At 32.2% G+C, this 15,982-nt stretch overlaps 3 protein-coding genes across 3 annotated transcripts in view; 1 reads left to right on the top strand and 2 right to left on the bottom strand.

The window, feature by feature from the left end:
• The window catches only part of LOC123009699 (progestin and adipoQ receptor family member 4), a 14,786-nt gene extending 13,201 nt beyond the window's left edge, over positions 1 to 1,585 (bottom strand). Inside the window, exon 1 of the mRNA XM_044406177.1 lies at positions 1,254 to 1,585. Coding sequence (XP_044262112.1) covers positions 1,254 to 1,485 — 232 coding nt within the window. The 5' untranslated portion in view covers positions 1,486 to 1,585. The remainder of the gene's footprint in view (positions 1 to 1,253) is intronic.
• A 3,272-nt stretch (positions 1,586 to 4,857) lies between these two features.
• LOC123009765 (neutral alpha-glucosidase C-like) lies at positions 4,858 to 12,161 on the top strand. Its single transcript, XM_044406281.1, has 12 exons — positions 4,858 to 4,895; positions 4,944 to 5,030; positions 5,085 to 5,312; positions 5,360 to 5,719; positions 5,767 to 5,962; positions 10,169 to 10,496; positions 10,546 to 10,790; positions 10,839 to 11,501; positions 11,549 to 11,659; positions 11,709 to 11,824; positions 11,873 to 11,961; positions 12,014 to 12,161. Exons 1-12 carry the CDS (start codon positions 4,888 to 4,890, stop codon positions 12,124 to 12,126), a joined length of 2,544 nt encoding a protein of 847 aa, XP_044262216.1. The 5' UTR covers positions 4,858 to 4,887; the 3' UTR covers positions 12,127 to 12,161.
• A 354-nt stretch (positions 12,162 to 12,515) lies between these two features.
• LOC123009752 (neutral alpha-glucosidase C-like) lies at positions 12,516 to 15,778 on the bottom strand. The gene is made up of 12 exons (XM_044406262.1): positions 15,669 to 15,778; positions 15,580 to 15,608; positions 15,432 to 15,521; positions 15,147 to 15,374; positions 14,943 to 15,099; positions 14,682 to 14,893; positions 13,862 to 14,633; positions 13,303 to 13,810; positions 13,098 to 13,252; positions 12,937 to 13,047; positions 12,776 to 12,891; positions 12,516 to 12,728 (listed from the first exon to the last, which is right to left on the bottom strand). The coding sequence occupies exons 1-12, from the start codon at positions 15,696 to 15,698 to the stop codon at positions 12,539 to 12,541; spliced, it is 2,598 nt and encodes an 865-aa protein (XP_044262197.1). The 5' UTR covers positions 15,699 to 15,778; the 3' UTR covers positions 12,516 to 12,538.
• Positions 15,779 to 15,982: the final 204 nt, after the last annotated feature.

Here is a 15,982-nt window from a genome sequence, read left to right as displayed (position 1 = left end):
ACTATTTTATATTTTTTGCCTATTACATTTTAATTTTTTGTGACGTGATATAAATCATTTATATTAAAATTTGATCAGGGACCACCTCAGCTGATTTTATTGAAATTCAAAGTTATAAGCAGTTTATTGAAGTAAACTAACTTTAGACTGCTAATATAAAAGATTAATTTTGAATATAATATTTTAATTGGTATTTTTTTTAACTTTAAACAAAGTTTAAAATAATGAAAATGTAAATGAATTATTAAAGAAAGAATTATTAAATTTGTGAAAATAAATTATTAGTTATGTACTAATTTAGTCTAAAAATAATACAGAAATTAAAAAGTATTTTTAATGTCTTAAATTTGGGTTTTTTGACAATTTAGCAGAGTTCATAATGAACTGTTTAGAGGTACCACACTTTAAATCAAAAGTTAAAAAAACACAATAAAATTGAGGTCTGCTTTTTATTGGTTTATGTATACAGAGTGTGTCAAAAAAAGAGAGAAACATTTTAAGTAAGGTAAGATACTAGGAACATGGAAAAAATGTTTAAAAAATTCTATTTTTTGACATTTGACATATTTTTATAATTATTTAGTAAAGGTACAAAAAATTTGCCAATAAAGGCCACAAGTAACATTAAACAGAGTTACAATTTAGAATACAGCTTCCTTGTTTTCTCTTCTAATAGCCTCTAGTAAAAAAAAGAAAATTATTTTTCCAACAGAAATAAATAGAGTCAAAGTGCAAAATCTAAACTCTCATAACTTCAAATTTTTTATAGATAGAGTTTTTTTAACATCTTTTCCATGTTATTGGTATCTTACCTTACATGGCATTTTTCTCTATGGCGCGGGTTCTGGCGCAGCCTGTATATATTTTCGAGGCAAGATACTTTTTGTTTCTTGATTTTTTTTATTTGTAAGGTTTTCATGTTTGTAGATATTGTATTTTATTTACAATCACATTTTTTTAAATAATAAAATATTTGTCTTTCTGTGATGCAATATTTGTTCAGCATGTATCTTTGATTATTATCGTACAAAAACTACTTTCCGACCAAGGGATGTAATGACATATTTTAGGTTAGGAATTGGTATATTACTGCAATGATTGCAAATATATGAGCAGGTATAGAAAAATGGTCAGACCAGATTAAAAATTAGCAAGATACAGGTTTTCGACAGCCACCCTGTATAAAGCAATTTTAATGGTTTTTCACCCTATATTTTTCAATAGGATGAAATGTATGTCAAGTTTTTCCTTACCGTGTGTGACAATGTTGACAGTCTCATTATGTAGATAAAAAAGACTGTTTACACATTCCCAGGCGGTCAGCATCGGTCTATACCCCGTATGAATGTAAGGATTGAACTGGAGATGTTTCGGCATGTCCTTCCATGACAAAAGGGTGGTCTTATTGCGGTCCCAAGTCTTGGTGTCGGAAGAGGCGACTTCGTCGCGACGTTGACGTTGTCTTATCTCCGTCTCAGACATCATGACTTCAACGTGCCGTTTTCACTTCTTCAGCTTTCAGCAGCACCGACGACATGCTTTCACTATCACCGCGACATCGTGAATGACACGCGCTCGTTCTTATGATCGCGCAAAGGGATTTAACGTTGCTAAGGTTTTGGACAAGTATTTATTGATTGGGGGTGGCGGCGGGAAGCGGTGGCGGGTTCAAACTGAGAGAAAAAATAGTACATTACAAACGAGGTGGTACGTAAATACGACATTACTCTGAGTGCTTATGTAAAGTATGTCCCCGGATTGAGTTTACAAGAGAAAAAAAAATGTCTTTGATTTTACGTCAAAACTGCAAAGGAAAAACATTTTTTGCTGTACTTCAAACGAGCAAATCTGTAATTAAAACTTTATTATTCCAACTCAGTAGAAAGAAAAGGTCATTTTTCGTTTGATTTTGGCCTTAATAATTTTTCTCTGCTTTTTAAATTCCATCACCATCAACCGCCATTATTATTTTGACAATGATGTCACTTTGACAAATGAGTTTACGCAAGTTAAATAAAAAAAATGTTTCTGAAAAACATAATTTTGAGAGCAACTCAAAGAAACAGCTTTAAGATAAAAAACAAAGTCATTTTTAACAAGAACTATCATTATTTAATTAATAAATTATTTATCAAAGTGATTTTAAAATTGTTAAATGGAGTAGTGCGCTCATCCAGAAGTAAGAAAAACTGCTACAGAAGCAATTGAATACTAATTTAGCAAAATATAATGCGTAACTTGACAATTTGAAAGAAAAAATTCCTGGTATTTTTGTAATCTTAACCTTGGCAATCCTGCATATTACGGCCCAAGAGAAGTAATGTTATTACTCCTCATGAGATATAATGACATGATTCCCAACCTTTAAAAGGTTAATAATCGGCATATTACACTAGTGATTGTGAATAAAAAAACATAAATTGGAGAAAAAAGCGGAAATTTGGGCATTTGGAGATACTTTGCTCTTCTGGGCGATAAAACTAGTAAAGTCTATTAATATTTTAAGCAATTAAATTTATTGTTTCAAGTGCCTAAAGTCGGCGGAGATATGCTGTTTATAATTTCGAAATTTTTCTACAAGATACAAACCGCACATTACGTCTAAATCTTCTTTTTATTTATTTTTATAAAATGGTGAACAGGCGAGAAAACTGAGAAAAAAACATAAATTGAGGAAAAAAGCAGAAATTTGGGCATTTGGAGATATTTTGCACCTCTGGACAATAAAACTAGTAAAGTCTGCTATCAATATTTTAATCAGCTAAGTTTGTTTTTATCAAATGCCTCAAATCAGCGGAGATATATGCAGTCTATCTAAAATTTTTAAATTTCTTCACAAGACACAAACCGAGTATTACGTTTAAATCTTATTAAATATTTTTGTAAAATGCGAAAGAGACAAAAAAAATTTCTTACATTCTTATTTGCGCGAAATCTGGATCATCATTTAAATTACTAAATTAGTCTTTACTGTATCGAATGAAAAAAAGTGATTAGGTATGTAAAAAAGTAAAACCGGTACAAAAAATAGGTTTCAAATTTAGACTCTCCATGAAAAAAAAATAATGGAGATACCTGTTTTTATTTTTTTTTGTGTTGTGTTGGGACAAAATTGTTTTTTGTATACCTACGCTCTCGAAAATAGCTGTTTTAGCCTCTAAAATGAGTTTTTTCCGGACACAATGAAATAGTAAAATGGTTATTTTAAGTACTCAGTTTCCAAAAGCTGTTTTTCCGGAAGAAACAGTTAATTTGGTTACTATAGTGGTGAATATTTTTTAATTAATAAGAGGTGTGAATTTTTTGGGAGCTTTAACAAAAAAATGTTGTTTGTAACACGTACCTAAAACGTTTTTGCGGACTCATCTGTTATTCCAACAGCAATGATTTGTCCGCAAAAACTGTATTTTAGGTACTTGTAACAAAAATAACTATTTATGAACTTTTTAAACGGGTTTTAAATTGCTTTCAGCATCTCAAAAACCGTTAAGTGCACCCTTCTTCGCTCAGAGGAGAGAAAGAAGTGAATATTTGTTAGACAGTGTAATTTTCTTTAAAAAAAATTGGGCCTATTCGAAAAATGATTTTCATATCTTTGCTACTATAATAAATAAATATTTTTTGACTAAATATCACACGTAAAAGTTTTACTGTTCAGCCATGGAGTAAAAATTCTATTTTTGTCTAAGCGTTTTTACTTTTATTGTGACATTATTGTCATTTACAATGTTGTTTCTTTCTTGTCTTTTTCGCTGCTTTAAAAATTTCTGGGGAGGTACATTGAAAATCATCAACATTTAACATTTTGCACTACTAACTGCACTATTTAAATTAATACTTAAACACTTGGGTACAAATTCCGATACTTTTATGATAATTGAACCCTTGATGTTATTTATGGAATAATAATTTTTTTTTTCGATAGTATCAGTTTAAAATTGAACTTCAGAATATTACTGTATTAAAACTTATTAGAGTTTTAAAGTTTAGCTTTGGCTAGTTGGCAAGTCATCGTTTCCCCTAGAGATAGTATGTTTACATAAGTGCGCCACGTTTTAAAAATTATACACATAATAACGACATTGTAAAAAGTTAGTTTTTGTATTTGATTAAATACATATTCTGTTCCTCCTGAAGTGTTATTTGCCTTGAAGTTTCAACAAAATTGAGTAAAATATTGTATTTAGTGAAAGAAATAAAAACTTGTAAAAACTATTAGAATGAAACAAGATTTATTTATTTATAAATTTAGTTATTTATAAACACATTTATTATATTTAAACTTAAAATTTTTCACTACCATCATTTCTGTAAATCATTTTTATCATTGGTAAATTCTAGAATTATGAAATATTAATAATAATAGTGAAGTAACTGAACTTTTACAAAAAAATGACAAGGTGAGACATTTATACGTATTTTCTATTTTATCTGTGAAATCTGCCGCAAGTTTTTTTAAATCCCCAAGTTTGAGATATTTTGAATTTTTGTTACTCTAGAATTTGTAGCTAGCTTTTCATTATCTTTATTTTTCTGAGAGGGTTTTTGAGTGTGTCATACTTAAGTTCTGATAATCATTTGACAAACTCATGATTTTTATTTAAAAACTATGTACAAACTTGTTCATTATTTTATTTTTAAATAATAATTTACTTTTAACATTTTTCTATTTTTATACAAATTATTATGTTTTTTCGTTAAATCAATATCTATAAAAATTATTCGAATAAATACATATTTTTACTGAAATGATTTCTTAATTTAAACGCCCACATGTATTGGTTACAAAATTTTATCTCCTATCACTTCTCTCGAGTGTTTTTCCAATCAAATCATTATAAGCGTATTTAATCTTAACATAAGGCTAGTTTGTCTAGACCCACAACAATGTTAAGGTAAAGTCTTTTACAATTAAACTTAGTTTACTCAATTTCAATTTGTAGACTCCTTGTTTTTGCAACGTTTATAAGTCTTGGTCATTTTGCTGACCATGATACATTCAAGAACTGCTCTCGAGTAAATTTTTGCAAGTAAATGATCAAATTATTTTGTTATATTTTTACTAACCCAAATATTGTAAATAGTACTTTACGAGACCGGCAACCTTTAGATAAATATGCAGTAGACGCATCCACTCTTGTCATTGACGACAACGGAAACGTGACAGTCACTCTAAAAGCAAAAGAAGGGTCGGATTTACAACTAGAACTACTAGCACTAGTCGACCGAACTTTCCGACTCAGAATAAAAGAGGTAGACTCTACGCGATACGAACTTAAAGACGTCCTAGTGTCAGAACCACAATTAGCTCAGTACGTTGTAAGTACCATCAAGTGCTATTTTACTATCAAAATTCTAGCATTGACAGTGTGATGCAACAAGACAATTACGTCACAATTCAAGTTGGTGAAACCACAGCCCAAATCTTCTACGACCCTTTTATTGTCAATTTCTACTTGGTTCAAGTCCACCAAGTAGTTATTGAGGGTAGTAGCCTTACTTTTGACAAGTCACTGGACCAAGCTTTCGCTTTTAATGTCAAATTTCCTTCCGCTCTTCAATTGTATGGACTTCACGAACATGCAGATAGTTTGGCGTTACAAAACACTGGTACCAATGGTACCGATCCATACAGGTTGCGTAATTTGGACGTCGCTGGGTACGAACTCGACTCACCCATGTCTTTGTATGGAGCAGTACCGGTTTTGTATGGCTGGGGGTACGAGCAGTTTAATTAGACTATTCGTAGTTTAATATATGCTATAGGACTTATTCGCACGCTGGTGTTTTTCTCCACAACGCAGCCGAGCAATGGTACGACATTACAAACGGCAAATGGGAAACTCAAGCTAATATAATGGTAGAAAGCGGAATGTTTGATTTGTTCGTAATGATTGGGCCTTCACCCGATGATTTGGTGCATCGGTACCTCGGTCTCACTGGCACTTTTCGTCTACCACAGGTACAGTCAATCGATTTGAAAATGTCGTGTTCTTAAAACGGGTGCGGATTGGATAGCCTTTACCTATTGTTTAGAAAGTTTATTACTTGTTTCGGGAATATTTAAAGCAAAATGAAGAATTCTGTAACGGTTTATTTTAGAAGACAAATGTTTAAGTTTAAGGCATCAGTGTTGTAGAGAACGATATTTCGCAAATTTTTGTATAGGTACCTAAAGTCTGTTTTTTTTTAATGGAAATTACCAAGTCAAAATTTTGGTGAAAAAATTGGTAGCAGCTTGTCTCCATAGCCACAAATTTTGTTTGCTTTTTGTTTTTGTCCCTAGAAATTTTGTTAAAAAATTATGGTTATGTGTTCCAATTGCGATGTTGTCAAAATTTTGACTTTTATGAATCTTGTGTGCCTGTTTCTTCTTTGAAAGCGCTATAATTGAATTGAGGACAGACATCATTACCTAAGGTCTAAAGACAGAATTCAGTGCTAATAGTTTTGACAGAAGCACACCGCAAGTAAGTACAATGTTGTGGACAAAAATGAGATTCTTGCTACAGAAACTTTGAAGAAAAAGGATGTAGGTATACACAGAAAAAAGTTATTTAGCAAAAGATACAAGTAGGTATTATGATGATTGGCAATAAATTTTGTGTAATTTATTGAAATGAGCTCAAAGTTGATGCATTTTATAAATTCTTCTTCAGCTTTAGTTTCAAAATTATTACTTTTTCAACTCATTCCTCAAAAAACGATGCACCAGACACTAATTTAATCGCGTTCTTTCCGAGATTCTTTCTCATTCATGTTTATTTTGTATTCTTGTCGATTTCTTGCTAAAAATTAAGAATGTTTAGCAAACCCGCATTACAAATTGCGTCTACATTTTAACGGGCCCCCTTTTTCTAACTTCCTGCTTGCGAACTATTCGTTTCCAAATTTCGAAAAACTGTTAGTGTACCGAATTTGTTTCTTTTTGCTGTTTCGTCTCAAATTTTCTTAGACGATTTTTTGTGTTGACGTTTAATGACATTGTTTTCAAATTAATTCAAAAAACTGGAACTGCCAACTTACTTTATTAAAATTACCATTAATGAATTTACTAGTGATGCCAACGTTAAGACTGTTTGGCATTTCCATTAAAAAAAAACAGACTTTAGGTACTTCACAACATGTCTAAATATTTTTAAATGTTTTAATTTTTTATACAAAAAACATTTTTTTACAACTACTTCTGACTGTCACCACTTACTCTTGAATCAAACATTTTCAGGTAGTTACAGGGAACAAAACTGAAGGTTAAGTATCTAAAATATTGTCATAGTCAAGTTAATAGGATTACTACTGATATGCGGCCGTTTCTTACCTCGCACACTACTGATTAGTAGGATTAGCAGTAACCTGACCTCGACGGCCTTAAAAGGAATGCTATCGCCCCTGCGACCTCATTTTCATTTGTAACGAAATGTGAAATTTTGTATTCACAAAAATTTTAATATTTTATTATAATTGATTGTTAGTTGCACATTGTTTTAAAGAAAAAAAAATTCATAAAATCAAATGCTGTAGACATGTTATAATTTTTATTAGAAAATTGCACGAAAAAAAATTTCAATTTTATCCGCGTTGTTATGGTTAATCCAACATTGCTTAATTTTTTTCAGTGTTTTTTGGCCTCTGTTCTGTCTCAAAAAAGTTTTAATACTTGAAAAGACAACAAAATCAATCAATTAATTTTTAATTATTTATTTTTTATTAATATGGGTTGTTTCAGCTAAACCCCAAATTAGAAGTATTGGGAGTTATAACAACAATATTTATCTAAAATTTTGTTTATAGCCATAATCGGTTAGCTTCTCCTTAATGAAAATATTTTTAAATGTTGATTACACCGGAAGTGGGAATCAACTTTGTTATTTTTAATTTTTTTGTTTTATTTTATTTTAATAGTTATTTATTCGACGAGTTTGAGTGCTTTATTTGACCGAGTGGCTTTTTAAACCACGAATGTAACGAGTGGTTTACCATCCACGAGGTGGAATAGAGCGTCCGATTTACACTCAAACGAGTTGAATACAACATTTTATTCTTCGAATTAGACTCAACAAGGCTTAAACTTGCTTTAAATCTATAAAAAATAATTTGACGTTTCGTATTGAGAAATGCCAAACAGTTGTCAAAACTTCCTTACACGGGAGAAAAATCGTAAATTTTGACAGTGTCGAAGAATAAATTAATTTTATTGCGTTTTTGGAATACTCAATTTATTTTGAGAGTTTTTATTAGTCTTCTTTATTCCTAAGTTTAACTGTTTTTGAAATACTTTATAGATTTTTTTTGGATTTGCACTTTCCTATTCAAAAATCGATAACTCTACCATTTTTAATTATTATAGAATTTTGTTTGGGCCCTATAAAGGAGAAAGGCTATATCTTGCTTTTGGTGAATTTATAACTGCAAAAATTATTAATAAACCGCTATAATTTAAGGTTACGTTTGAGAAACTTCAAATACCTTTAACTCAATTATTACAAACGAAAGGTTATATTTTTTTCTTAAAAAATGTTGGAGTTATCGATTTTTGAAAAAGAAGGTGCAAATCCAAAAAAAATAAAAAAGTCTAAGCGATGAAGCCTGATAAAAACTCAAAAAAACGTAATAAAAAATATAGTTTTTATTTAAAATAACGAACTTGATACCCACATTTGGTGTATAAATAAAATTTTAAATAACTTTTATTGTTGGAACTCTCACAATACTTCTAAAGTGGGGTTTAGCCGCTTGTATACAATATATAGGTTGAACATAAAGTATGGAACCAAGCGATTTTTTTTTAATCATTTGTCTCCAGGAAATACCTAATAATTAATATAAATTAAAGTAATATAAAAACGTGATTGTATTTTGATAATGAAATTTTTGTTTTGTTTTTGAGTCATGCGATTTTTGTTGTCAAAATGACAAGATTTATAAAAAAAGATTGATAAAAATTAAACATAAAATAGATAGATGTAATCCTTTGATCATAATCTTTATGAGAAAAATGGTTTTATAGTGGGTTGCTAATTAAAAAAAAATGCAGAACTCAAAAACAAAAGAGAATTTGGAAAATTTTATTCTTGATTAAACATTACATTTTTATAGTACTCAATTATTAGTTTTTCCAAAAAATAAATAATTTAAACAAAAAACATTTGGTTCCATACTTTTTATTTACCTGATATACTTAATACAATAAATTACTAAGAGACTCTTTCCTAAAAATAGTGTACATTTTTTTTAATTTTGACTCACTAAAAAGCTATTACTTCAATATTCATAACCACAATAACAAAATGTTCGGTAATTAGAAAGTTTCGTATTCACAAAAATTTTTAATATACTCGTAGTTTTATAAGTGCTGTTAGCTGTATATTATTTCTTAAGATAAACCATTTCTAGCTTGTCCAATTTGGACCAAGGGTCAAAAAAATTTATTCCATCACCCAAGTTGGGCCAGTTTACCTGTCAATAATAATACCAATACCTGTGTGGGGTTTAAGCTCAAATTTTGTAATCATGAATTTTGAATTATTGAATAGTACTACAGATTTTTTAAAATTTTACTGATTTTGTCGATATATTTGTTGAAACTACTGGAGTTAACTGCTCAATATGGATTTAAAAATAAACGAACAATAATTTTATAATAAAGTTATCAAAATAGAAATTGTGCAGTTTTCTAATGAGGGTTACAACACATCTACGACATTTGATTTTACGAATTCTTTTATCTTTAAAACAATGTGCAATTATAAAAAACTGCTATGGTTTAAAGAAACCACGATGCAAGTGAAACTATTGTTCTGATCAAAACTCACAAATACTGCGGAGCACTTGGACGAATGAGTAAGAATATAAATGCTACACGGTCAGCTGACGCGCCGCCATATTGGTTTTGGCTGCTCTGCCGTGCGCCTTTCACTTTACCCCTACTCCGCGGCCGGCTGTAATGCGACATGCGATAGACGGACGAAAAATTTTGAGGCGATGAAATATTAAAATTTTTGTGAATACGAAACTTTATTTCGTTGCCAATGTTCTTAAGTAAAAAATCTTCAATCTTAGGATGGTTGCGGTCGGAGGGACGACAGCAAGTCCAAGGGTTTGTTTTATGGACACGACATTTTCAAGTCGACTTCTTTAATAACTGTTGTCTAAAGTAAGCTTTGTTTAGTTGTGGACTCTAGGGTACCACCAGTCGCGTTGGAGTTACATGAGCCAAGAAGATGTGAAAGATGTTGTTGCCAACTTCACGACTAACAATTTTCCTTTAGATGTGATCTGGCTTGATGTTGATTACACAGATGGGAAAAAGTATTTCACTTGGGACCCTAAAACGTACAGTGATCCTGTAGAAATGCAAAAGAATATTTCAGCGGCGTATAAAAGACTTGTTGCAATTATTGACCCCCATATCAAGGTTGAGAAAGGGTATAATGTGTACGATGGAGCTCTTGAAAAGGGGTATTTTGTCAAACGGTCTAATGGCAGCGTTTTTGAAGGTACTCCACTTTAAAGTTTGTGTTTTGGTTCCCACAATTGTGGTTTTAGGTGATTGTTGGCCGGGTTTGAGCAGTTATGTAGATTTTTTGAACCCGGATGCCAGACAGTACTATGGTAGTTTTTATTCTTATGATAACTTTCCTTCGTCGACTCCGGTACTTGCCGGTATTTGGAACGACATGAATGAACCTTCTGTTTTTGATAACAGTATTGAAAAAACTCTTCCGGGAGATGCTCTTCATTTTGGGGACGTTGCTCATCGTGATATTCACAACATTTATGGCTTATTACACGTACTGGTACCACTTTCACATTGACAAAATACTGAAACTTGTTTTTAGACCATGTCGACTCATCAAGGGTTGCTAAACCGTGATAATGGTACTAATCGCCCTTTTATTCTCACACGATCGCACTTTGCGGGTACTCAAAGGTACTCTGCTATCTGGACTGGCGATAACACAGCAGATTGGGGGTACTTGAGTGTTAGCTACGACAGTTGTCTCGACGCTAATCTTCTCGGACTGGTATTTTGCGGTGCTGATGTTGGTGGGTTTAGTGGGAACCCTGATACCGAACTTTTGCAAAGATGGTACCAAGCAGGTGCTTGGTTACCATTCTATCGAGCACACTCGAGTGAAGGTACAGAAAGACGTGAACCTTATCTTTTTGATAGTGGGGTACAGGATGTCATCAGGAGTGCGATTCAACTGAGATACAAACATTTACCAGTGTGGTACACTTTATTCTATGAACATGAAAGAAATAGAGACCCGGTGATAAGACCCCTTTTTTATCATTATTCTTATGAATTGGAGACTTTTTCTCTGAGGAATCATCTTCTAGTAGGAAGGGATATTTTAGTACGAGCTGTTGCTGAACCAGGGGTGGAAACAGTAACGGTTCATTTCCCAGGTGGTCAATATGAACACTGGATGTCTCTTGATGGTACCGAAGTGTATGAAGGAACCACTGATGTTGATATTCCGGTTGATATAAAATCGGTTTGTTTTACAAGTGTTACAACTTTTGTTTAAACAGATTTTTATAGATTCCGGTTTATTACAGAGTTGGGAGTGTGATAGTTAGAAAAGATACACTTAGATTGAGTACTGATGAAATGATTAATGATGGTTATACGATTTATGCTAATTTAGATAGGGTATTTAATTTTTTATTGGATCAAAATTATATTAAACCTAAAATTTTAGAGAAATCAATCTTCAGGAACTGTATATTTGGACGACTTCACCAGCTATAACTACGCCAATAACAAACAATACAACTATTTGAGGATTGATGTCGATGATGTAAATGTGTCACTAACGTGAGTTTTATGCAAGTTTTTTCTAAAAAATTTTATCTTTGATTTTAGAAAAATCGATGAAGATTCAAATCCCGATGGTTTTGATTTTATTATTGATGAAGTTGTTGTACACAGAATTGTACAAGAACCACAAAATGGTATTTTTAATAGTCAATTTGTTATTTAACATCTCTTAATAATTTTGTTTAGGAAAACCGGGTCGCTATGAAAAACAGATTTACAGAACTGATGCCAATGGACAACTGCTCAAAAAATTGAAGTTCAAATATGATGAACCTATTTATATAAATCTTGGATTGTAGTTTGTTTTGTTTTATTAATAAATAGATTTACTCTGTACAATTCTATTTCTCGTAGTAAATTCAAAGAATTACTTAATTTTAAAGCAGTACGTCCGTCAAAAAAGTAAGATTTTTTATTAATTTGTGTTTAAAAAAAGAGAAATTTGTTTCATTGCACTTTAAGCGTGAAAAAAAGTGCCTTTTTTTAAATTTTTTTTGCATTTTTTGATGAAAAAATAGCGTGGCGTATTATTTTCTAACGCAAAATATTTACACAAAATACGGAAAGAAAATTAAATAAGCTTTTTTTGAAGTAGATAGTTTATGATTTTTTTGCGGACGTGGACAAAACTTTGTATGCAACTCGGCGAATTTGCAAAATTTTCTTCTCGTAAAAAATATATAGTTCATAAGTTTAGAAAATATTTATTTTTCAATTTAGCTTCAATATAGTTCCTGTTTGAAGATCAATTTTAATATTCTTCAAAAGAGTTCCTGACGCATTTTTGGTATAAACAGTTTCTTTGAATAGTCCTGGTTGTCCTTCTTCGGGCATTTTGATAATATTCCTGCGAACTATTTTCTCAACATTGAAGTCATAGTCGCCATTGCCATCAATGGTTCTAAAAAGCATTTGCAAAATTTTTGCACGAAAGTGGTTTTTACTTACGAAATTGAAACATCATCTCCTGACACGTCAATACTGATATATTTAAAATCAGAGTCATCTCGATATTTAAAACTGACACCATCATCGAGATAAGCTGTTCCATGAGCTTTGTTATTCTAAAGAAAAAAAAATAAATACTGACAACATAAGATTGTTTTTACCTCATCAAGTGTAAAATACAAGGTGTGAGGATCATTAACCATTTCAGCAGTATTTGATCTAACTTTGTCTTTTCTTACGATAACGCCTCCTCTTCTGTAATAAACTGGCAACTAGAAAAACAATAATAATAGTAATAATAATACACAATAAGACATTATACGTTGTCTCTAATGATAGGAACATTAACATTGCCAATTCCCATTTGTACATCTTCACTGTTGGCAGAGATCCAAACTTCGTTTTCACCACCAGGGAAATAAATATCCACAGATTCAACTCCAGCTTCTGCTACCGCTCTAACCAAAATGTCACGTCCTAAATATTCTAAGTTTAGTCAAATATTTTTGAAAGTGTGTTACCCTGACCGACAAGAATTTCGTTGTCAATATTATACACATCAATATTTTCTGGATATTGATAGAAAAGGGGTCTAACAATTGGATCTCCAGTTCTTGTATGTTCAAAAGCTAAAGTGTACCAAACTGGTAAATGCTTGTATCTGGTCTGAAGGGCTTCTCTGACTACAGCTTGAGTGTCTTCAGGTTTGAGATAGGGTTCACGTCTTTCTGTATCTTTACTAGAGTGTCCTCGGAAGAAAGGCAGCCAAGCACCAGCTTGGTACCACCTTTCAAAAAGTTCATTTGAGGGATTATTGAAGAAACCTCCGACGTCAGCACCACAGAGGACGATCCCCAGAATATTTGAATTTAGGCACTCTTGGACTTCAGCTAAGAGATACGGCCAGTCTGCTGTATTATCACCGGTCCATATGGCTGCATATCTTTGGGAGCCGGCGAAATGTGATCTAGTGAGGACAAAAGGACGACGTTGGCCATTATCACGATCAAGGAGACCTTTATGGGTTGACATTGTCTAGAATTTTGATAATAAAGTACTAATCTTGGATTGGTTTGAATTCCTTACATGGAGAAATCCGTAAATGTTGTGAATTTCATGGTGTTTGACGTTACCATGATGGAGGGCATCTGCGGGCAAGGTCATTTCCAAACTGTTATCAAAGACTGAAGGTTCATTCATGTCGTTCCAAATTCCGGCAAGAGTAGGAGTTGTATTTTTGAAATTCTCATACGAGTACATACTAGCATAGTAATCTCTAGCATCAGGATTCAGAAAGTCCATATAACTGCTAGTACCCGGCCAACACGAGCCTTGAAAAACCGACCCATCTGATTTTTTTACAAACAAATCTTTCTCCAAAGCTCCATCATACACATTGTACCCTTCTTCTACCTTAATATGTGGATCAATTATCGTCACTAATTTCTTATTAGTACTGTTTATAAAATTTTGCATTTCTACCGGATCGCTGAACGTATTAGGGTTCCAAGTGAAGTACTTAAACCCATCTGTGTAATCAATATCTAACCAAATTGAATCCAATTGGAAATTGTTACTATCAAAATTTGAAACCACTTCTTTGACTAGATCTTGAGTGTCATAGGTGTATCGTGATTGYTGGTACCCAAAAACCCATATTTGGGGCATATGGGCGGTACCAGTCAACTTGGTGTACTGTCGAACGACTTGAGTTGGTGTTGGACCAAGCAAAATAAACAAATCAYGAGTACCAGCTTCTGTCATAAAGTAGGCTTGAGTGGTACCATCGCTAGCACTAGTAGTTTCAATCCATTGTTGGGCTGCGTTGTGCAAAAATACACCAGAAGTGACCTTGGGACTAAATAAAAGTTAGTTTTACGCCAATTTGGACAAATGATTTAAGTACCCATGACCATATATGACAGGAACGGCGCCATATAAAGCCATCGGAGACTCAATTTCGTAGTAAGCAACATCTGAATTTTTGAGACGGTAAGGGTCGGTACCACCAGGCGCTGTGTTTTTCAAGGCTAGAGTTTCACAATGTTCATGAATTCCGTAAAGTTGGACGGCTTGAGGGAATTTGAGACCAAAACTAAACGGAGAATTAACTTTGGTCTAGGAAAATTCTGATTAGTTTTCTGAAAAATGAATAAGTTTGTGGTACCTGAAGTAGCGTCAGCATATCACCATCAAAAACAACTTCCAAAACTCCGTCTTTACTGAACTCAATACTGAATGGTGAGTACGTAATGCGAGCCGAGTTCGAWTTGGAGTTTGTTGAGATAGTTATGGAAGTATCTTCACGACCTACATCATCAAAACTTTTGCAAAATAATTTGTAACATTTTTTTGAAATTTGGTAACTTACTCTGTTGGTTTTGGTTCTCCATCGAGAACATCGACGAGTTCGTATCGTCCTGAATCAACTTCTTTTATTTTTAGTCTAAAAGTGTCTTCTTCAAGGCCGGAAAGAGTGAGGACCAAATCGGTACTACCATTGTTAGATTTGAGAGTTGCAGTAAGTGTGTTTTCATTAGTATTAACACTGTTTGGATCTACTGAGTAGTCATTTGAAGGTTCTCGACTTCTCAGGTTGCTAACAATTTTAGAAATAACTTCACTAATTTGAATTAAATTAAAATTCAATACTTACGTGCAAAAATCAACTCTGCTACAATCTTTAAAAGTGCCATGGTCGGCTGCAAAGCTTTGGTTTAGCACGAAGGTGATTGTCAAAATTTGTCTATTAACAAGTTATTTTGATTCATTTTTTGAAAAAAATAATAGTAATGTATACTTACATGAACATTATTGACAATTTAATACAAATCTGAAACAAGTGTTTTATTTATAAGTGACAAAAGCTTGTGATAATCTCAGTAATACTTACTAAACATTTTTTATCATGATCATGAATCATCGTTACCTAACTTCTCTGACCTTTATTATCGTTGTTAAATATAAATAATCTGCTTTAATTTTTTTAATTAATTTCCGGTGTTTGTGTAAGAAGTTAAATTGTTGTTGTTATAGTACATGCTTACCACTTCATATTTTCATTTGCAATGATAAAGGCAACAAAATATTTTAAAGTTATACGTACTTATACATAATGATAATGAAAAAGTTTAAAGTATTGCCAAGTACTTAAGCAGAAAATTATAAATACTCATTATACAGGCTCATTATACAGGGTGAATATAA

The sequence above is a fragment of the Tribolium madens genome, unplaced genomic scaffold (assembly GCF_015345945.1).
Source record: "Tribolium madens isolate multiple individuals breed KSU strain unplaced genomic scaffold, Tmad_KSU_1.1 Scaffold_7;HRSCAF=85;Tcas5.2_LG10, whole genome shotgun sequence".
Taxonomy (NCBI): Eukaryota; Metazoa; Arthropoda; class Insecta; order Coleoptera; family Tenebrionidae; genus Tribolium; species Tribolium madens.
Note: the sequence above shows the minus strand (reverse complement) of the source record. Positions and strands in the feature narration are given on the sequence as shown.